Source organism: Haliotis rufescens, unplaced genomic scaffold (genome assembly GCF_023055435.1).
Source record: "Haliotis rufescens isolate VD_foot unplaced genomic scaffold, xgHalRufe1.0.p SCAF_12, whole genome shotgun sequence".
Classification (NCBI taxonomy): Eukaryota; Metazoa; Mollusca; class Gastropoda; order Lepetellida; family Haliotidae; genus Haliotis; species Haliotis rufescens.
The window spans coordinates 37,315,980-37,339,158 of NW_025963802.1; the positions used below are offsets into that span (position 1 = coordinate 37,315,980).

General features: G+C 39.7%; 2 protein-coding genes across 3 annotated transcripts in view; both read right to left on the reverse strand.

The window, feature by feature from the left end:
* The window catches only part of LOC124136566, a 40,894-nt gene extending 23,430 nt beyond the window's left edge, over positions 1-17,464 (reverse strand). For both annotated transcript variants that reach the window (XM_046502517.2, XM_046502516.2), the window contains exons 1-5: positions 17,324-17,464; positions 14,664-14,747; positions 13,430-13,607; positions 6,349-6,493; positions 1,206-1,336 (exon numbers count right to left, since the gene is read on the reverse strand). In XM_046502517.2, coding sequence (XP_046358473.2) covers positions 1,206-1,336; positions 6,349-6,493; positions 13,430-13,607; positions 14,664-14,745 — 536 coding nt within the window. In that variant the 5' untranslated portion in view covers positions 14,746-14,747; positions 17,324-17,464. The remainder of the gene's footprint in view (positions 1-1,205; positions 1,337-6,348; positions 6,494-13,429; positions 13,608-14,663; positions 14,748-17,323) is intronic.
* Positions 17,465-20,628: 3,164 nt separating this feature from the next.
* LOC125378288 (delta-like protein A) overlaps positions 20,629-23,179 on the reverse strand; it is an 8,974-nt gene continuing 6,423 nt past the window's right edge. Inside the window, exons 5-6 of the mRNA XM_048393753.1 lie at positions 22,921-23,034; positions 20,629-21,197 (exon numbers count right to left, since the gene is read on the reverse strand). Coding sequence (XP_048249710.1) covers positions 20,629-21,197; positions 22,921-23,034 — 683 coding nt within the window. The remainder of the gene's footprint in view (positions 21,198-22,920; positions 23,035-23,179) is intronic.

Below are 23,179 nucleotides of genomic sequence, written 5' to 3' on the forward strand. Positions count from 1 at the left end.
ACACATCACTGAAACAGCAACCTCACACATCACTGAAACAGCAACCTCACACATCACTGAAACAACAACCTCACACATCACTGAAACAGCAACCTCACACATCCCCTCCATCACTGAAACAGTAGCCTCACACATCACTGAAGTAGCAACCTCACACATCACTGAAACAGCAACCTCACACATCACTGAAACAGCAACCTCACACATCACTGAAACAGCAACCTCACACATCACTGAAACAGCAACCTCACACATCCTCTCCATCACTGAAACAGTAGCCTCACACATCACTGAAGTAGCAACCTCACACATCACTGAAACAGCAACCTCACACATCACTGAAACAGCAACCTCACACATCACTGAAACAGCAACCTCACACATCACTGAAACAGCAACCTCACACATCCCCTCCATCACTGAAACAGTAGCCTCACACATCACTGAAACAGCAACCTCACACATCACTGAAACAGCAACCTCACACATCACTGAAACAGTAACCTCACACATCCCCTCCATCACTGAAACAGCAACCTCACACATCACTTCCATCACTGAAACAGCAACCTCACACATCACGGAAACAGCAACCTCACACATCCCCTCCATCACTGAAACAGCAACCTCATACATCACTTCCATCAGTGATGTGTGAGGTTGCTACTTCAGTGATGTGTGAGGCTACTGTTTCAGTGATGGAGGGGATGTGTGAGGTTGCTGTTTCAGTTATGGAAGTGATGTGTGATGTTTACTGTTTCAGTGATGGAAGTGATGTGTGATGTTTACTGTTTCAGTGATGGAGGGGATGTGTGATGTTTACTGTTTCAGTGATGGAGGGGATGTGTGAGGTTTACTGTTTCATTGATGGAGGGGATGTGTGAGGTTGCTGTTTCAGTTATGGAGGGGATGTGTGATGTTTACTGTTTCAGTGATGGAGGGGATGTGTGAGGTTTACTGTTTCAGTGAGGGAAGTGATGTGTGATGTTTACTGTTTCAGTGATGGAGGGGATGTGTGATGTTTGAGGTTGCTGTTTCAGTGACAAGTCACCTACAGACTCTGCTTGTCTTCAGAAGAGACAGACTGAATCTGGTGCTTCCCTTGGGTGACTGCATGTTGTTGTATGGGGGTGACTGCATGTTGTTGTATGGGGGTGACTTTTAGAAACTGTATTACCCGCGGTTTGTAAGAAGGACTAGCTTACCCTGAGTATAGGGCTATCTTGTGACACATGAGAGAAGCTCCGTAGGACACGATCGACACCTGGAGAGTCTCTTCTCCCTCGACCAGCTTTTCAAAATACTTCACGCCGCGACTTGTCCATGTCTTTGCAATCTATACAACAACAGTACAAAATAGTATCACAGGCAACAAACAAACAAAATTCTTGAAGAGTTGTATTTCACTTTTGGAGCAGACCCGTGAAGTTTCGGGGTAGAATATGTCTTCAGCAACCCATGCTTGCCATAAAAAGTGACTATGCTTGTCGTAAAAGGCGACTAACAAGATCAGGTGGTCAGGCTCGCTGACTTGGTTGATGCATGTCATTGAATCCAAATTGCATGGATTAATGCACATGATATCAATCACTGGATAGTCTAGTCCAGATTCGATTATTTACAAACTGCCATCATATAGCTGGAATATTGCTGAGTGCGGCATAAACCAAAAAAACAAACAAACTTTTGGAGCATGACTTCATCAAGTGAAGGCCAAACTGATGGAGTGCCGGAACTTGTGTCATGATCCATTAGGAAAGCAACTTTTAAATAGTTTGTAAAGTTAACAATAAATTGTATATTCAAAAATACTTATCCCATCTCATCTGTGTGTCATCTTATCAATCCTTATGGAAATGTATGGAAATGATCCTTAACATGTTTCCAGCTTAAAAAGAACAAACCACCTATCTGGTGGGTCAAACATTCTGCCCTGCTTGGTATTGAACAACACTCAGATAAAATGGAGTTGTTGAGTGGGGATCTGACTTTTTGATTACCCATCCTAGTTGATGTAAGAACTTCCTGGCGAACTGTAAATGTTTCTCCAGAATAACTGATCTAAGTAAGCTTGGATGCAATCATCTATGTATGCTTCAAATATGATGCCCCGACACTGCTAAAACTGAGTGATAGGTTTTGTGATGCGAGCGATAAACGACGGGGCATTAGAAAAGTCCAAATGGGAGCATGTTCCATTGATAATGAATCGCCTGAAAATTGAAGCAATAGATTCCATTCCATGGATGCTGTAATTCCAGGTTGAGCAGCAAACCGTCATCTGCAAACCATTGCTCCGCCACATGATTGATGCATTGTCCAATCAGTCAGGCCATTGTAGTACCTCCGCCCAGTGTGTCACTGCCAACACCACTGCTCAAGGATCGAGGTAGTTCATGTATAGATATTGTTCATCTTCAGACCAAAGCCCTGCCACTCATTAAACAAACAAGTGTGCTCTCTAATCTATGTCGAGGCACTGACGAAAGGTGGTGCATGGTGCGAACGTTTCCACATGTTGTCATTGAAGCCCTACAGCAAACCAGTGACATGGTCACTTTGATGTAGAAAAAGTAAATCGTCAAACCCTTCGGGGTCGCGGCTGTTGCAGTACATCCATACATGCACACAACATCAGCGTTCCCGTTTACCGGTAATTACCAGTTTTTTACTGGTAAACTTAGGCTTGGACCGGTAATTCATGTGACTGCCAGTCCCTGTGGACCGGCAAATAAAGTACCTTATACAAATCTTTGTTGAACAAAACATTGGTGATATTCATTTAAGTACATTTTTCAAACAAAGTCAGCTTGTCTGTTGCCATCAGGGTTTCCCCTGGTCTATTTCTAGGTTAAATATCCATTTGTGGTGACTTCTTCTCAAAATATTAAAAAAGAGAGAGAAAATCGTGACTGATGTTTGTGTGAATGACATAGAGATCTAACTAAGTTACTTCAGAGATTACATCTTTGCACTGAGCATGATGTTGAAAGATTTAAAACTAAACAAGCATGAAATACTCACATCCCCAGCCAATATGACATGTCGGGTGTGTGCAATGTATTACTTCCTGTGAACTATGTTCACTGGGCCCTTTTGTAAAGAAATATAGTACGTTTTTCAAGATCTGCTCCGGAAACGAGGACTACCGCCATTTTCAGTCTTAATCAAAGTCGTTGCCATGGAAACTCGAAAATGTTTTTTTTTAAAATCCCAAACTATCAAAAACACCAGTTCACCACTAATTCTATCTATGTGCAAGATATGGTGAAGAAATATGGTACGGTTTTCAAGATCTGCTCCGGAAACGAGGACTACCGCCATTTTCAGTCTTAATCAAAGTCGTTGCCATGGAAACTCGAAAAATAACTTTTTTTAAAATCCCAAACTATCAAAAGGCACCAGTTCACCACTAGATCTATCTATGTGCCAAGTTTGGTGAAGAAATATGGTACGGTTTTCAAGATCTGCTCCGGAAACGAGGACTACCGCAATTTTCAGTCTAAATCAAAGTCGTTGCCATGGAAACTCGAAAAAAATAACTTTTTTAAAAATCCCAAACTATCAAAAGGCACAAGTTCACCACTAGATCTATCTATGTGCCAGGTTTGGTGAAGAAATATGGTACGGTTTTCAAGATCTGCTCTGGAAACGAGGACTACCGCAATTTTCAGTCTAAATCAAAGTCGTTGCCATGGAAACTCGAAAAAAATAACTTTTTTAAAAATCCCCAACTATCAAAAGGCACAAGTTCACCACTAGATCTATCTATGTGCCAGGTTTGGTGAAGAAATATGGTACGGTTTTCAAGATCTGCTCTGGAAACGAGGACTACCGCCATTTTCAGTCTTAATCAAAGTCGTTGCCATGGAAACTCGAAAAATAATTTTTAAAAATCCCAAACTATCAAAATGCACCAGTTCACCACTAGATCTATCTATGTGCCAAGTTTGGTGAAGAAATATGGTACGGTTTTCAAGATCTGCTCCGGAAACGAGGACTACCGCCATTTTCAGTCTAAATCAAAGTCGTTGCCATGGAAACTCGAAAAATAACTTTTTTAAAAGTCCCAAACTATCAAAAGGCACAAGTTCAACACTAGATCTATCAATGTGCTTTGTTTGGTGAAGAAATATGGTACAGTTTTCAAAATCTGCTCCGGAAACAAGGACTACCGCCATTTTCAGTCTAAATCAAAGTCGTTGCCATGGAAACTCGAAAAATAACTTTTTTTAAAACCCAAACTATCTAAAGGCACCAGTTCACCACTAGATCTATCTATGTGCCAAGTTTGTTGAAGAAATATGGTACGGTTTTCAAGATCTGGTCTGGAAACGAGGACTACTGCCATTTTCAGTCTAAATCAAAGTCGTTGCCATGGAAACTCGAAAAATAACTTTTTAAAAAAATCCCAACGTATCAAAAGGCACCAGTTCACCACTAGATCTATCAATGTGCCAAGTTTGGTGAAGAAATATGGTACGGTTTTCAAGATCTGCTCCGGAAACGAGGACTACCGCCATTTTCAGTCTAAATCAAAGTCGTTGCCATGGAAACTCGAAAAATATTTTTTTTAAAAATCCCAAACTATCAAAAGGCACCAGTTCACCACTAAATCTATCGATGTGCAAGATATGGTGAAGAAATATGGTACGGTTTTCAAGATCTGGTCCGGAAACGAGGACTACCGCCATTTTCAGTCTAAATCAAAGTCGTTGCCATGGAAACTCGAAAAGTAATTTTTTTAAAAATCCCAAACTATCAAAAGGCACCAGTTCACCACTAGATCTATCTATGTGCCAAGTTTGTTGAAGAAATATGGTACGGTTTTCAAGATCTGCTCTGGAGACGAAATGTGACGGCCGGACCGCACCCATTCCTATGTCCCCCTACCACTTCGTGGCGGGGGATAATAATTTTCATACATTTTGTTATTTGTTGAAAGTTGGGACCGGCAAAAGTTAGCGGGGACTGGTAATTTTTAGAGTTGCTTGTCCACAAGGACTGGCAGTTTCCAAAGCCAGCGGGAACACTGCAACATGTAAAGTGCATCGAAGGCTCGCATTAAGTCAATCTGTCCTGATTCCAGAATAAGCAGTCTTGTTTACAAACCAGATAAAGCCCTGACACGTGATATGCAAATCGGCCTCGATGTACCTCTGCGCTAGACACTTGATCAAAGCCCCACACACACCCATCACATGACAATACATTGTGAACTGTATGGCAGACTGAGCAAATAGTGTCCCGAGTTACGAAGAAACATGGTGTACATGCTGCCAACTCCCTGTAGAATGTGTCACTTGACCAATGCATTCATTAACAAGCTGACCTTCGTGATATTTGATGCATGCAAATAAGTCTTGAAGATGAGGACATCACTGAATCTCTGCCGAACGTTCTAGTGAAAGTTCGATGAACAATCGTGTCCATCCTCACTCACTCGACAATGTCTATCCTGAGAAAGGTAACATTCCCAGTTCTGATCATCCTGGTACAGATGCCACATCAGACGATGATATATACTGCAATAACACTAGCCAGGGTTTGGATATCCGTAGGCGAAAATAATGATGGTTGTGAAGACGATCCCAGGACTTGGGTAGCATAAGCTGACCCACTTGATCCTCTAATCAATCGGTGAGGATCCTGTTTATAATCACCACTTTCAATAATCAACACTTAGAGAGGTTTGCCAATCCTTGTCTTGACTGTCCTGTCTGACCCATGAAGATCCGAGTAGAGAATAGGTCTTCAGCAATAGGTCCATGCTTGTCATAAAAGCGACTATACTTGTCATAAGAGGCGATAAAGGCGATCGGGAGGTCAAGTTTGGTTGATGCATATCATCATATCCCAATTACGTAGTTCAATGCTCATGGTGTCTATCGCTATGACAGTCCTCACAGAAAGTTGATTGTCGTGGGGTCGGTCGAGCCCGATCTCAGCTGTCAAAGCATCTCTGACGCTTGTTGAGAGGTAGAACAATTCCTGTCAAATCTCCCCCTGCTCTTCTGACCTCAACGATTGATGTGGTGAACGGCAATCTCTCACACAATCAAGCATATCGTAGCTCTGTTGCTTCTCCTAATTGATTAGCATGATAAGCGATGATTCTTTGTCGAAACACACAGACTGACTGATTCGTTGTAAAGATTTGTCCGACCCAGAAGTGGTCAGAACTGCCAGAAGAATCAACAGCGAATGATTGAGGTACGTCGGACAAAATGTTAGGAAAAGTCTGATTGTGAAATAGGATATGTCTTAAAAATTTACCTTTTTGAATCTACCAGCAACAATTTTAGCCCAAAGATTTAAAGAAATACCAGACAGAATCTATCTACTTACAGGTCTGATTCCAGCGAGACAACACTTCCATGTATGCTGATGAACAGCGAAGAAGAACGCCGGAACAGCGGCACATATTTGATCCAGTGACACAATCTCAGTCGTGCCATAATCCAGGTAGAACACATCCACAGACCCCTTCTCACTGGAACAAAAGACAGAAAACAGCTGCAGGACGCCAGTCTGAAGCCCTGGTAGCATTCTGGTCAGTCATGTCAGTTCAGCTCAGTACTAAAGTGGCCCAGTCGTCTAATGTGCCACGATTCGCTGCGCAGAGTTGCGTCCCTTGGGCACGCCAGAAACCTATGATTGTGGGTTCAAATCTCGTTACACCCTGATTATGTTTCTAGGTTTGTTAGCACTATACCCGTGCTCATAGGTTTCACCAGTCATTAAGCTGACATGCCATGATATAATTGGAATAATGTTAAAAGCGGCGTTAAACCCAACTCATTCACTCAGTACTAAAATCTATAGATAGTGAGTGTCAAGTTTGGACTCAAAAGTTTATGGCACAGGCTGTGATGCTGGTATTGCTGCAGTGTTAAGTTATGGCAAAATACTGTCATTCTGATATAATAAATTCAGAGAAAATAATCATGAGAATAGCCATGAGCAAAGTAATTTCTCCAAAGGTAAAAGTTTCCTTCAGGGTAGTGGGATATATTAGCTTTGGAAACTCCAAAAATGAGTGTGTTTCCCTGCTGTACTGCATTGTCAGCCTTGAGAATAAGGGAATGAGCATGAAGTGGAACAAATTGACGCTGAAAGGTATCAAAGTTTTAATCGCGATCTGTAGCATACTGTAGGCGGAAAATCCAAATTGGTCAATCATAGGTTTTAAATCACAATCGCTGACTGAAACAGCTGATTTGATGGATTTGGTAAGATTAATATGAAAATACTTCTTCCTCAGTCATCAATGGAAGTCATTTTGAAAAAATGATACCTACAAAGTTGTGGACCTCCAGTTTTTACGACATTCAAAGCATGTGGGGTAATATACTCACCGCCAAAAGAAATGTAAGTGAGTGAGCGAGTGAGTGAGGTTTAACACCGCTTTTAAGAGTACAGTCAAATTCCGTTAATCCGACACTCGTTTATCCGACGATCAGTTAAATCAGTGCTATTTCGACCCGTTAATCCGACATTCTCGCACTCCAACTCTGACACACCTAATTTGCAACGAATAACCGAAATCACTCATTATAATCAGTCTCGTTAATCCGACACAGTGATCAGCGTACTCCGGGGTCATCTGCACCCGAGTACACAGCCCCGTGTTTTGATGCGAGACGAGTTGGCGAGTAGCTGCATATTACAACGGCTGCAGAGATAAACTAGGTTAACAATAAACAATTAATGCTTTAAATAAAGAAAACAGGATAAATCACATGCTTAGATTACCTCAATCTTATTTATATTTATTTTATATTTTTTTATTACGTATTTGAATCCTTATCTATCGTGTAGTTGTCCGATTTTCGATCCTGAACGTTGATACTACTAAATTTCGTTTATCCGACATACTCGTTAATCCGACATAATCCTAAGCAACCATCGATGTCGGAATAACGGGACTTGACTGTATTCCAGTTATATCACGGCATGTCAGCTTAATCATGTTAATGTGGGAGGAAAGCCCGAAGTGGTGCAGGTCTCAGACGTTTACCACTTCGGTGAAACCGACTAGCACAGGTATGGTGCTGACAAACCTAGAAACATAATCGTGGCGAACCTGGATTCGTACCCACAATCATAGGTTTCTGGTGTGTCCTAGGGACGTAACTGCACAGCAAATTGCGGCACTTTCGACGACTGGGCCACCCGTGCCCCCTGGTTAATATATGAAGAATTACTCATATTCAAGAAACAAAAGATGGTTCGATGCACAAACAAACACACTGCTATGATGAGAACCAATGCTCATGAACACATCACGCGATGTCATAGATCCATGAATCAAGATGACTCATTTGTCTTGTTCAGGATTAGGTCAAAAAGTTTGGAAATCATGTGCAGCATATTGTGATAAAAATAAAGACACTGTGATTCTTAGTTTTGTCTAAGTGATACACATTGTTAACAACTCTTGTACATCTATGGTAGAGCGTCCACCCGGAGAGCGGAAGGTCCGGGGTTCGATCCCCAGCCGCGTCATACCAAAAGACCTTAAAAGATGGTACCTATTGTTGCCCTGTCTGGCGCTCGACATTAAGGGGCTAAAACAAGGACTGGTCGGCTCGGAGTCAATATACTGTGTCTGAGTGGGGTATTCATGTTAAACTGCGGCATGGTATCTCAGTGAGCTAGCACTATAAATCGGCATCAGTCCGGACTAGTACAAGCAGCCACACACACACACACACAAACACACACATACATACAAGTCGCTATATAAGTGCAATAATCTTGGACGCGACGTTAAACCCCATTTCACCTCACCTCACCTCACCTCTTGTACGTCTAACATACATACTTCTCTATATGTTTCTATCATGTCTATGGTTTACGTTTCTTTTGGCGGTGAGTGTACATTTTGAGCAGAAAGCACAAATCTCTCTACGCTACTTAAAGCTCTGCACGCTAACGTCGAACCCATTCGACAGAGGTGTCCATCCCCGTGCATCTGATGTCGAACCCATTCGACAGGCGAATAGCATAACAACACCCCAAAATAAAACTCGCCATATCTATTTACCAAGAAGGCTTTGCGTAACATTTAAATTACGTATGACATGCATAAATCCTCAGCTTGCTCAATATCAAAACGTTCAGTCATTTATTTACCTCAAAAAGAAAATATCGCGAGTTAAAAATGTTTCGGCCAAACTTCTCGGCACACAACTACCAGAAACGGCCATTGTTGACTTTTGGCACTTCACGTTGAGCGGCATGCAGTCCGATATTTTCTTTATAATTTCATCATTTTTCCTATTCGATCATAATTTTTTGTTTGCTGGCGAAAGGAAAACACTTATGTTCCTTAATTTCTAAAAATTAGCAACTTTCGGTGTAACTAATTGTAAACAAAAACAATCTGAATCGTAACATCATCGATTGGATGAAACTTGTACTATCATGGCAACGGCGGTAAACAAACAACTCCACATGCATAGTTATCCCGTTAGACTATTACAATCATTTTGTTACATCTAACTTAATTTTCTAGAATTATTGACACGTATGTATAAATCTTTGTAAAAAGAATTTCATTTTTAAAGAGTTTGGAAATGATTTCGTTTGATAAACTTTCCGACACATTGACAAGCCGAAAAACAGCTGACAAACGTCAGTGATACGTTTGGGCGTGGCCTAACTCGCGATTTGTTGAGTTGAACAAAGTCAACAAACACTGCGAAAAATGACAAATATTGGATGATACGCAAAATCTGAACTGATATACATTCTAGGTAAACCATTCAATAGCAAAATAATGCATTTTATGAGAAATAATCAAAATACTTGCAATTTTAGCTATGATTTCTGAAACCGGAAGCACGTACCGCATGTGACACATGGAAGCAAAATATGCAAAAGTTGGTAAGCTATCATAAAGAAATTCCGAAATAGATTCAAATTCAAAAGAAAATACATAATTTACTATTTTTCGTCAACTCTTTACTATTTATTGATCTGGAGAGCAGTCTTTACTCCTATTTGTTTCATATTTCTTCGTGATTGTCGCCATCAAATGTGCAAGTCTAAATCCGAAACCGTAATGGATTTCACGCTCGATGATATTAATTTTAAAATATTTTCTAAAAACGAACGCAACGGAGAGCGATACAACGTATTGATATGCCATAATAATAACATAATATTGTTATAGGTCTAACATTACAAAAAGAACAATTTAAATATTAAAGATGTTGTTGAAAACTTTCTGAGAACCTCCCGTCCTCTGAACCGATAAAATTTTGGTACACAACGAGGTAGGCTAGTGTAAATATATATAGATTCTAGGCTCCTATATATGTGATTTTGTACCCAAAACAAATTAAATTGTACCCAAAATACTTTGTGAATTTGTACCTAAGAAAATAAGAAAATAGATCTATAATTATATTTATGTTTTCATGTAGATGAACAGAACACACAATAAAATATTTCATCAAGTTCCAAATATGATTATGACTGTGATCCTTGAAATTGATTGTTTGGTTTTGAGAGAAAATTGACGTCTTGTCACTGAAGGAGAGGCCAGTTAAGTTGGTTAAACCTAAGTTAGAATGAATTGTTTTGATAGGAAAGTGATATGTTAAGTTTAAGACACCAAATTAATGTATATCTTTGAAATAATTCTAGGTTGATCTACAAAATCACATACCCATTTGGGTAACAAATTACTAGAAATTTTGGGTACAAAAGTCACCACTGTACATTTCAACTGATTTTCGTGAATCAATGGGATAAAAAAATTTCGTCTGAATGATTCCTTTTCTCATTTTTTAAGACAAGAATTTGTTTTACATAACAAAACAGGCAGATCTACACAGATCACGTTTAGTCCTAAAAATGTTTAAAATATGGACACCTCAGAAATGAGGGCTTATAAGGTTATAATTCTACCTAACTTGTCACATGGTTTGACTTAGATCTAGGTCTACCTAAGAAAAGTCCTTATGAAAATCTGTTTTTATTTTTTTTATGACACTGACATTTCTGGCACTTAGACAAAGACTATTCAAGGAAAGACAGATATGTTTTTGAATGAAAATATGACTTTCCTTTATAATTCTTTTTTCATGATGACAGGGGAACTTTTATACACACCAGCTGAGGAAGTTGTGATACTGTGATTGCATACAAAGAAAAAACAGGTTGGAAGCAGTACCTGTATGTATAAAATAGACCACATAAGATGAACAAAAGTAATGGATTGGCTGACTGGAAAAAATACATCTGGCAAGGGTAAACATGTACACAGGCATGTTTCTTTTCATTCCAACCAGAAGACTGAGATAGCATTTTCTAAGAAACCTGTGGCAAACTTACCAGCTCATGTGCCACCATGGTTCTTGTGATTAAACAAACAAAAATGTCATGTACTGTTACAAGTACTGTTACTGTAATTAAATTAAATTAATTCCTATTAAATTTTATTTTAGAATTGTTTTACTTGGAAACAAACCACATAATGCACAAGATTAATGTCCATATGAGTTTAGTATGTATATGTTAAGGATCTGATTTATTCATTATTCATGGAATACTAAAATTAAAATGATGACATCAGAGAGTTACTTATTCACATAGTTGATTTTCAGAGTGCAAGATAATAATTGTTGAATAAATATGTTTAAACTAAAGATAATAATTGAAGTTTGATCAGTTACACTGTGCTGATGCAAAGACTAATATTTACTGTCCCCACACACCATCATTGTGGGAAAAATAACTATTAAATATAACTTAAAATTTTAAAACCTGTAAACAGCTGTAAATAATTAAACAATTACAAATCTATCATCAATACGCCATCATGGTGGTCTTCATATTTTTGGAATAAATTTAGAAATCCTTCGTGTAACTGTTCTAAAATCATGCTAGAATCTATGAATGTATTCCCGAAAGGAAAGCTATCCTAAATGTAATGTGGAACTAACACCGAAAATATGTACGTAGCATTTTATTGCTTATATATACCCTATCATATTCAGCAACGCGGGGATGTTATTTTGAAACACGTTTTGTCAAGCCCATTTTCGCGCACCTGTTGAAGAGGGTGATCTTGCTGATCGACGATATCCATAGACGTATTACGTGGGATACACTTGTTGTAGTGAAACTTATCAGCGTTTACATCGCAGAAATATGAATCATGTCCCATTTATATTCACAACATTGAATGGTGATTCTTAAATATCAACAGAAGTTCAAATAAAAGATACCGAGAAACTTGCATGTGGCATGTTGATTTATCGTCTACCGTTTCCGGGTCACGGGAGTATGCAAGGTCAAACGGATTAACTAATACGCGAATTATATCGTCAAAGTCACATTTTTATTTCATGTTAGTGGCGATTACTGATACTGTGTATCGACTTATGTTTTTGCTGTATGTGATTGGCGAACTATTTCAAAATTTACTGTAATTGTTTTGTTTCGAAAGCTTATCAGCAGACTACCCCTGTCTGTGACATCACATCCGGTGACCTATGCACTTATTGAAATAGTGCTGTCAGAATTCACGATCTTTATTTTCATTTTTCTCTCGTCATATTTATTGGAATATGACGAATAAAACATTCTTCGATTGAGAAGATCGTCAACTTTCGCCAAGTTATATTTTTAAAGGCAATGTAAACTTTGTTGATGTTAAAATAGCAATAAGTTATGCGGAGGTCGAGCGAAGCGCGCCATGTTTGATTTTAGGACGTCTGCTAGCATCATGACACGGGTTGTTTATTTTTGTATATCGTAAATATTCAACCAAAACGCTTGAAATTAGGATTAGTGAATATTTATAAGTCATTAATTGTTTCCTGCAAATTTTATAACATGACACGTCAGATTAACCCGAATATTCGTATTTCTGCAACCGACATGATGACCTCGAAAATTAAGTTATTTTTATGTTTAACGTTTAGATAATAAATTCACTGAAATGGTTCTAATTTACCATCGCGCTGTTATTTGCTGATAAAAAAACCCCGAATTTTTACTCAATTAAAATTAAGATATCGGAGATATGATTATTGAAATCAATTTGCACAAATGTTACGATATTAAAAGGTTCCTAGCATGAAATGCAAACCACCTTCAATAACGCAATTCAGGTAAGTTCAAGAAAATTTACAAATTTTGTGTTCGCTTTGGTCTTAACATTGGTATGATTGAAAACATCAGGATATTTTTATATAGTACTGTGTAGTTTTCTATCAGGAATAAATGTGCAAAATATTTCTTCAATTGCCCCTTGTTTAATGAGGCACCGACTGTTTGAAATCACCCACCCTCTTTAGAGCGCCTTATGCTAAAATTAATCCAGCAGGCAGGGGTAAGAAGTGTGAAAATAATTCAGCAGGCTAAAGGTTAAAAGCACAAGGATGATGTGGACAAGAAGTCCGCTAGTTACATGTTGTGTCGGGCTATCTGCGCCCTCCTCCAGGAACTATGGCTGCTGATGCTAGACTTGACCACAACGTAGCAGCCATCCTCCATCCAGTTGGCATCATCGGGATCCAGCATCCCCACCCCGTCACAGAACCCCTGCACTTCCTCCTCCAGCTGCTTCAAGCCCTCAAACAGCTGCTCTGTAAACACAATGTAACCACGGCAACAGTAAAAATGACACTTCCCGACAGAAGCCCTCAAACACCACTGTAAAAGCTATGAAACCATGGCAACAGTAAAAAAACACTACTTCCTGAAAGAAGCATGCTCAAGCCCTCAAACAGCTACTCTGCAAACACAATATAACCATGGCAACAGTAGAGAATGCCACCTCCTGACCATGCTGAACATAACCATTCTATCTGATGATTTTCAGGTTTCCGACTTAAGCTTGAAGTAAAGGGGTCCTTGTGATAACCCTAATGTTATAGGTTTAAAATGTAGCACATTCAGCATGTTAGGCGGTCTCAAGATTACAAAACTATAGCAAAAACATTAAACTGCTAAAGTTACCCCGCCCCCCCCCTGCCAAGTTTAGAGACCTGTGAAGATCCGGGGTATAATAGGTCGTCAGCAACCCATACTCGTGGTAAAAGGGGACTATTCAACCTATTCTAACCCGGATCTTCCCAGGTCGACTTCGGTCCTGCTCCACGCTGAAGCACATGTAAGGCGTAATGCCAAAAATATTCAAGAAAAATATATGTAGCTGAACATCCTAAAAGATGACCTTGACCTTAGACATGAATAGAGTTGAAAGATGTCTTAGGATTTGTAAAGAAACTGTACAGGTAAGCATGCCTCAGAAAATGACCAAAAAAACATGTTTTACAAACCCGAAGGCTGACCTTGACCTTTCAGGGTTTGATAACTTTCAAAGCATCGCCCCATCCTAAGAAGTTACAAACTAAATGCATGATAAATGCATCAAATACCATGATGGTGTCAATACCATGATACAAACTTTTTTGTGAGATTTGTCAAATTCCAACAAAACATAACAGCAGTTTTATTTCACGGACCTGCTGACAAAGGTCACTTGACCTGTAAATAATAATTGTTTTATGTTCAATGGTAGATCATTCCATAATAAATATGCTGCACGTTTGAAGGATCTTTTCCGTTGTTACTGCCAGCGTTGTTGAGATGAGAATTTCATCTTTGGAACATGATCTTAGGGAAGAAGCATGTCTTACCCGTTCCAATCTGGATCCAAAAGTTGGAAGGGTCAATGACATGTGTCACATGCCCCAGCAACAGACTGCTGTCTTCTTCCATTTCTAGAAAACACAAAAACAAAATGACCCAATAATTAGGGCTGTGACGATTCACTGATACCTACCACATCATCGATACCAAGGGACAGACAATACTTGAATTGTTTGATCGTGAGATGCCATAAATAGAATAGAAACTGATAGAGTTGCCTCCCGTAAAGGCAGAAGCAACATCGTGCAACTTTTAAGCATGGCGGAACACAACGACTTGATGATAGAGGATATGCCTGCTTTTAAACTATCACATAGAATAGCCATCCCTTTATTTAAAAAAGTATTTTATCTTGTTGTTTTTTCGTTAACAAGTTTTTTATTCTAAAATAACCTAGAAACATAATCAGGATTAACCAGGATTCACACCCACAATTATAGGTTTCTGATGTGACAAAGGGACACAACTCTGCACAGTGAAGGTTTCTTTGGAGAAACGTGTGCCCTCTGTGTATGAACTCCAGCATTGATGTTGAGCCGCTTGTATTGCTACAGTGTGATGTATAGGACGACCTCACATATGAGCTATACCAAAAGCCAGTGCCACCAATTGATATTTTTTATACATGGTCAGGTATTGACAAGCTTTCAGCAATTTTTACCAATAATCACCTAATGTTTAATGTGCAAAAACCTCTAATAATATTCTCATCAGCTGAGGCCTCTACTATATAAGTAATACCTTTTCATTTATTTACTTATTTTTCATGTATGTTACCCTTGTAAATCTTTTAACCATGTTAACATGTGTATGCAAGTCTCTCAGAGGGACTCATGCATAAGTGAAGCTTGCATATGGCGCCCCCCAAGGTCTTAGGACATCGGAGGCAATATGATCGTTCCAGGCAAAGAAGTTCGTAACCTGGGTGTGATTTTCAACTCATCACTATCTATGGCTTCTCACGTGGATAACATCTGCAAGCGAGCATATCTGAATATCAGGAATATTGGACAGATTCGCCAGTGTATAAATGCAAAAACAGCTGCTTCTCTAGTTCACGCATGTGTTCTATCACATCTTGATTTCTGTAATGGACTACTCATCGGCCTTCCTCATAACCTTTTGACTAAACTTCAAAGAGTTCAAAACTGTGCTGTCAGGCTTGTTACTAAATCCAAAAGGTTTGACCATATCACACCGATTCTACGGAACCTCCACTGGCTCAAAATCAATGAGAGAATCCAGTATAAAGTGATGCTGATTGTGTTCAATGCGAGACACAATCAAAAACCAACTTATCTCAGCGAGCTTCTTGAAGAGTACGTGCCTGGTAGATCTCTCAGATCAAGCTGCCAGTCCCTACTCTCTGTGCCCTACTCTCTAGGGTTAGAACGGCGACTTTTGGAGGTCAGAGTTTCGCCAAAGTTGCCCCTGAGCTATGGAATAGGCTGCCATTGGATATTAGGAACATTGACAGTCCTACTTTGTTCCGATCAAGACTCAAAACCTATCTTTTCACCAAATCTTTCTTAGAGTATTGAGGCTTTGTGTTTTCCTAGCTGTGTATGTCTCTTTTTTTTGTGTGTAGTCTCAAATGAAGTGCTTTTGAGCAGTTCTCCGAACTGGATACCAGCGCTTTATAAATCTGTAGTTATTATTATAATTATAGGATGCTAGTGTATTCTTATGTTCTTATGTATAAATGAGGTGAGACTCATATAAATTAGCTGTCTGTCTGTATCGTGCTGTACTGCTCACTACAATCATATATAGGCCTACCTGGAATGTACAGCCTTAGAAAGAAAGCTATACTGATGAGGAATGTTTCCTTGAACAACAATCCAAAGCGTCTGATTTTAAGCAAGACATTACTATTGTCAAAATATACAAAGGTGTGTATGTAGTGAACAATGTGTAATGTTTTTATTAATATTGAAAAATGTTGAACAGTCTTCGGCTTATCATACGCGGTAATGTATTTTCCTGTTAACATTGTCGGGCATGGAGTGACTCCCTTGGATATTTTCAAAAATGAAACAATTAATGTTATCCCTTGACGCAGAATATTGAGGAAGGCCATACATACAGTTTTTTTATGTTTGTTTCTGGTCAGCTCGTATGGACTATAATTTCGAAACTTCAACCTGTACAGTATTCTTCTTCTTGTTTGTAAGAGAAAGTGTAACCACTTACATGATAAAATGGTGCAGTCAATGTTTGAAACACAAAGTTTGGGCAAGCCGTAATGTTATATTTATCTTTCAAGCAGTTGACTACCCTCCTCAAAGACCAAGGGGCGGACAATGTCTCGGGATTGGAAATAGGATGTGAGACGGAGAGTGAAACCCTTTGCAAGGAGACATGCTGGGGAAGCTGCTTGGCTAACGAATTCTATCTACTTGTGAGATGTGTTTAAAGTTTTCAAAAACTATTCTCTCCGTTTGGCTCTAGCTGGTTTGGGTTTTCATTTTTTCATTGGCAAGTGGACCAAATGAAACTGAAAATATACCTATATCGACTTTAAAAAATACTTATATCTATCCTCAAGTTCACAGCTGTTTAGGGTAGCGTAACGCGTAACAAACTTCTGCCTATTTCTAACGAGTCAATGAACACACGAAAACATCAACCCGTTTCTGTTTCTTACCTCTATATGAATCCTACTGACATTTCAAACGTTCTCGAAGTTGACTATCATACGGTTAAAAATATCTTTGGGGAATCACCTGCCGTCATTTTGAAAATGCGCCACCTAGCGGTGTCAATCAGAGTTAACCAATTTGCTAAAAGACGGAAAATACTGCGGTACTTCAACCGGATGTGACCAAACAAAATCTAAACGGATGTAGATACGTCCATGTAACATTTGTGAAATAACATCACGTCTCATTTCATACAAGATTGATGATATTATTAGCGTTGCATTTTGCGTGTACAAGTTATATTGTATTTGTTGAAAGCATACAACTAAATGGTGATGTATACCAATCGATCTACTATAAAACCACTAGTATCGTATAGATGTTCGCATGCTTAACGCTTAGATGAAACCCAGGGGAAGGGAGCTGACAAACCAAAGATTATAATCAGGGTGGAACTGCGATTCGAACACCCGATCAGCGGATCCTGGCATGATTATGGGAGGAAATTCAACTAACAAACTGCAGCGCCTAAAACCACTGGACCAACCCAGAACCTGGTGAGGCCACATTGTACTGTTTATGGACTTTCAATACACATAAGGGGCTACCATTTTGGTAGACTGGAAGCGGATCTGTTGAGAGGTATTCCGCACTGCCGCAGAGAAGCCGTTTTCGCCAGATGCTGTGCCGTTTTCGCCAGAGAAATCGTTGACGTTTTGCTGAGGTGCCGTTTTAGCCTGCACCCGTGCATCACGCTGGATGCCATGAAATATTAATCTGGTACGCGGATGTCATATTTTAATGTTGAAATGTATTTTCCTTGAGAAGAGAGACCCATCAAAAAATGTTATTTTGCCCTAAGCTTATGAGCACACATGGTCATGTATTCTATGTGAAAAAAACCAGTCCAATTTACTTGTACAAGCTGTGTACACTGATAACCTTTTTGAGAAAAAATTAGAAGTCGCAGTACTAAGTGAGGATATATGGATGAACAACTTGTGTATTACAATTAGGAGGACGTATCGGTGTAGGTTCTGACACTTGCGTGATAACGGTGTTAGAACCATCTTCCCGAGGCAAGAGAGTTAACTGTTTTCGTTGGAACGTTGGATTTTTGTTACGGGCGGGATTTTGTTGGGTCACTGATACAAAACATAAACAGTTCCGGAACATCTTGTATGTCAGGTGAAGCATTTCTTTTCTTGTTATTTGCTAGATCTAATGCAAAATTTTTATATCTTGCAATTATTTTGTTACTTGAACCGTTTATTTCATGGTCTCTGCTTAAACATGCCTTCTATATATGTTTGTCGATGTAACTCACTGGACAACTAACTAACGCATCAACCATTGTTCTTACATACACATGAGACAACCAGCATTCTCTCCAAACACAGCTCTACATATACAGTAAACTACGTTTATAACGAACACACTTATAATGAACTTACGGATATAACGAGCTGTTCTTTGGGTACCGGCCTTTTGCCATATATTTAATCAAATGAATTTGATGGATATAACGAACACGCTCATAACAAAATAACGGATATAGCGAACTCACCTCGTAGATTATCTCTTTCTTTATTTTTCCGTCTCACGAGTTCAATGGAAGTTAGTAATCACATTCTCTAAATTCAATTTTTTTGATCTCTTTCTTCACTTTTCCGTCTCACAACACCCCAGTGTCCTCAATGTATAAGTGTCCGTTGTATACATAACGAGGGTACACATCACTGATCTTTTCATTCCCCAGTCCCTTACCCCTCCATTCGCATTTCCGGTACTACTGGTAAATAGATTTTCGACTTCCCGGCCCGACACCATCAAAACATCCGCGGCCAGGCGTGGCTGTTCAAAGCGTCAATAAACAAGTGGAGGCAAGTATTTACTTTTAAGTGCTGACACCTTGTCCTCCATTTACACCCTCAGTTAACAATAGTAACACAGTGATTGAAGTGGATATATTCTGTACATTAACAGAGCACACTTTTGTTATTTATTGAGTAACAAGTTGTCACATGACGTACTTGATAAAAGATCTCTGACGGTGGAAATGCGTATAACGAACGACGGATATAAAGAACTAAAATTAGTGAGTTAAAATTTAACGTCGCATCGGCATTGTTTCAGCCCTGAAATTTGTGGTCCCTTTGGGTTCGTTATAACCGTAGTTTACTGTATACACATTAGACAACCAACATTCGCTTCAACCACAGCCCTAGACAACCGACATTCGCTTCTACCTCTAATCTACATACATACACATCAGACAACCAATATCATGTCATCGAATAGTAAGTTTATATGAAGAAAATTCTGATAACATAATCTATTATAAAACATGTCTTTGTATCCAAATTGCTTTGACAGCTGGTCATTACGTCAATCACTGGAATATCTGGTCGAAACGCGATTATTTACAGACCGCCGTCATACACCTGGAATATTGCTGAGTGCGGCGTTAAACAAGACACAATCAAATTATTGTATAAAACGATCTACGCTTCCGTTCTAAAAACCAACTATAACCTCCGAGTTATCTCCCCTGAGCAACATGAACCTAAATCTTACTTTGCATTCGTCACCACTCGCCCCTTTCCGTAACCTGCAAGAAGACTCGTCCCCCTATCGATGAACGTTATGTGCGAAAATACGACAAACCAATCAGAATGCGCGCATGATTTCAAGTTCTTCGTCAAAGAATCCCTCAGAAATCATTTTTCATTTTACATATGTCTTGCATCTAAAAATATACCCATGACACAGTTACATGTGTTCAATCATACTGTATAATTCCGTATGTCCCGATGTGCTTTAAATTGCATCTGAAATATATATAATATATGGGGAAATATATGTTAACCATTAGGCAACGAGTTGACAATTGTTTTGGGTATGCCCGTTTGCGCTAAGACGGAACCCGGTCACAAAAATGGCCATGGGAGGGGCACGAGTCTCTATTCGGCTTGTCCCGGAATAACACGAGTTGGTCACGAATGTCTTACTTTGGTGATCGTCAATGATATTCATAAAAAAAATCACTCCAAAATACCTTTTGTTGAAATAAACCATCACATCGTTAGACAATTGTTCTATAATGCATTGTGACAAAGGCTCTCATAATATTTGTTTTATCCATAATACATGATATTTACAATACGGAGAGACACAAAGTCAATAATCTTTTTTGATGCTGGAAACAACAAACACGTATCACAAGCAGACTATTTATTGATTACGAAATAACAGTACAGCTATTTCATCTATTGATGCCATGTCTGATCCGGTCGCAAATGCAAGACTCTTAATGATTGGAACAAGGCATCATGATTCGTTGAATGGCACTGACAGCAGTGGGGGAGCCAAGTTGGAAGATGTTGGAGGGTTTCGAAGCAATCGCGTTGAGTGTGGAAGTGTCAGTTACCTCCGAGGTGACAACGACATATACTTCAGCTACAACCTTCAGAGTAACACTGTTAGCAAGTATGGCCACCCGATCCCCATCTGTGACCAACCCATCAGTAAACATGAAGACGATGTTGTCAGCATCCGCGCGGTCGCCATTTTGTGGTTTGAAAACTTCAGCTGTAGCCAGACTGATGGCATCGCCAATGCTTGTAGAAGGACCTTCTTCGTACACCTGCTCCCTGAGAGCTCTCATAACTCCCGCCTTGCTTTTGTCATGATTCAATGGCAACACCACTGTAGCTTTTGCAGCAAACACCAATAGTGCAACGTTATCGGCACCACTGTTTATGACGGTGTGACTTAGCATCCTCTCTTGAAATCTTTTCATTTCGTCAAAGTTGGTTTGGCCGATGGAGAGGGACATATCATCCATGATGAGGATGTCTAGCTTCCGTCCACTGCAGGCTGGAAAATAAGACGTGCAATATTTAGAGGTTGTTCCTCATCTGTGGGTAAAAGGAGTTACCAGATGCTTCATGGAGCTATGTGTCTTTTATAGATATCATGCGTTAAGGTATTGAACATCAGAGACACGGGAATAGACCCATGAAGATCCGGAGTGGAATAGGTCTTCAGCAACCCATGCTTGCCGTAAAATGCGACTATGCTTGTCGTGATAGGCGACTAACAGGATTGGTGGTCAGGCTCGCTGACTTGGTTGATGCATGTCATCATATCCCAATTGCGTGGATCGAAGCTCATGATGTCAATCACTGGATTGTCTGGTCCAGATTCGATTATTTATAGATCGACGTCATATAGATGGACTATTGCCGAGTGCGGTGTAAAACAACAAATAAACATTCAAACAAATAGGTTTTGTGGAGTGATAGCATCCTGGGAGATTGTTCAACCAAAAATCAACTATGGAATGAAATAAAGCTTTTACTGACGCTACTGCTAGTGCTAGTGCTGCTGCTGGGAGGCCCAGTCGTCTAAGGCGCCGCGTTAGGCTGTGCAGAGTTGCGTGCCTTGGGCACGGCAGAAACCTATAATTGTGGGTTCGAATCCCTGTTCGCCCCGATTATGTTTCTAGGTTTGTCAGCACCATACCGGTGCTCGTGGGTTTCACGGAAGTGGTAAACGTCTGAGACCTGCATGACTTCGGGCTTTCCTCCCACATTAAGCTTAAACGCAATGATATAACTGGAATACTGTTAAAAGCGGCGTTAAATCCCTTAAACCTGTTACACCCGCTGCTGCTACTGCTTTTTCTGCTACTACTGCCACCACTACTGCTACTACTACTACTGCAACTACTACTACTACTACTACTACTACTACTACTACTACTTTAACTACTACTACTATTATTACTACTTCAACCACTACTACTTCCTAAACTTCTACTACTACTACTACTATAACTGGAATACTGTTAAAAGCGGCGTTAAATCCCTTAAACCTGTTACACCCGCTGCTGCTGCTACTGCTTTTTCTGCTACTACTGCCACCACTACTGCTTCTACTACTACTACTACCACTACCACTACTATTGCTATTACTACCACTACCACTACCACTACTACTACTACGACTACTACTACTATTACTACTACTACTTCTGCTACTGCTACTGCTACTACTACTACTACTTCTACTACTGCCACTACTGCAGCTGCTATTACTGCTATTACAACTGCTGCTGGTGCTACAACTACTACTACTTCAACTACTACAACTTCAACTACTGCTACTACTACTTCAACTACTACTACTACTCGTTAAACTACTTCAACTTCAACTACTACCACTGCTACTGCTACTTCAACTACTACTACTACTACTACTACTACTACTACTACTACTACTACTTCTACTACTGCCACTACTGCAGCTGCTATTACTGCTATTACAACTGCTGCTGGTGCTACAACTACTACTACTTCAACTACTAGTACTACTACTGCTGCTACTACTATCAACAATTTGATTCCTGGTTTGTCAGCACCATACCCATGCTCAAGGTTCCACCGAACTGGTAAATGTTTATAAGACCTACATCAAGTCGGGAATCCACCTCAATCAATGACACGCCGTGATATAAATGCCACGCCGTGATATAAATGACACACTGTTGAAAGCGGCGTTGCACAAATTCATTTCGTCCTTGTCATCCTGCACCTACCTTCACAGGTCAGACCCGTGTAGCCAGCAGGACAGGCACAGCTGAACCCGGTGGCACTCGACAAGCACGTGCCTCCATTAACGCAAGAGGATCTGTCACAGTGATCAATCTCGACTGCAAAATTAAATATAAAGGTTAGCTTCCAAACTGTTTCGAAATCATATAAAGAATATCCACAAGTTATACTTACTTTATTACCACTACTACTATTTCAACTATTTCAACTACAACTACAACTTCAGCTACTACTACAACCACT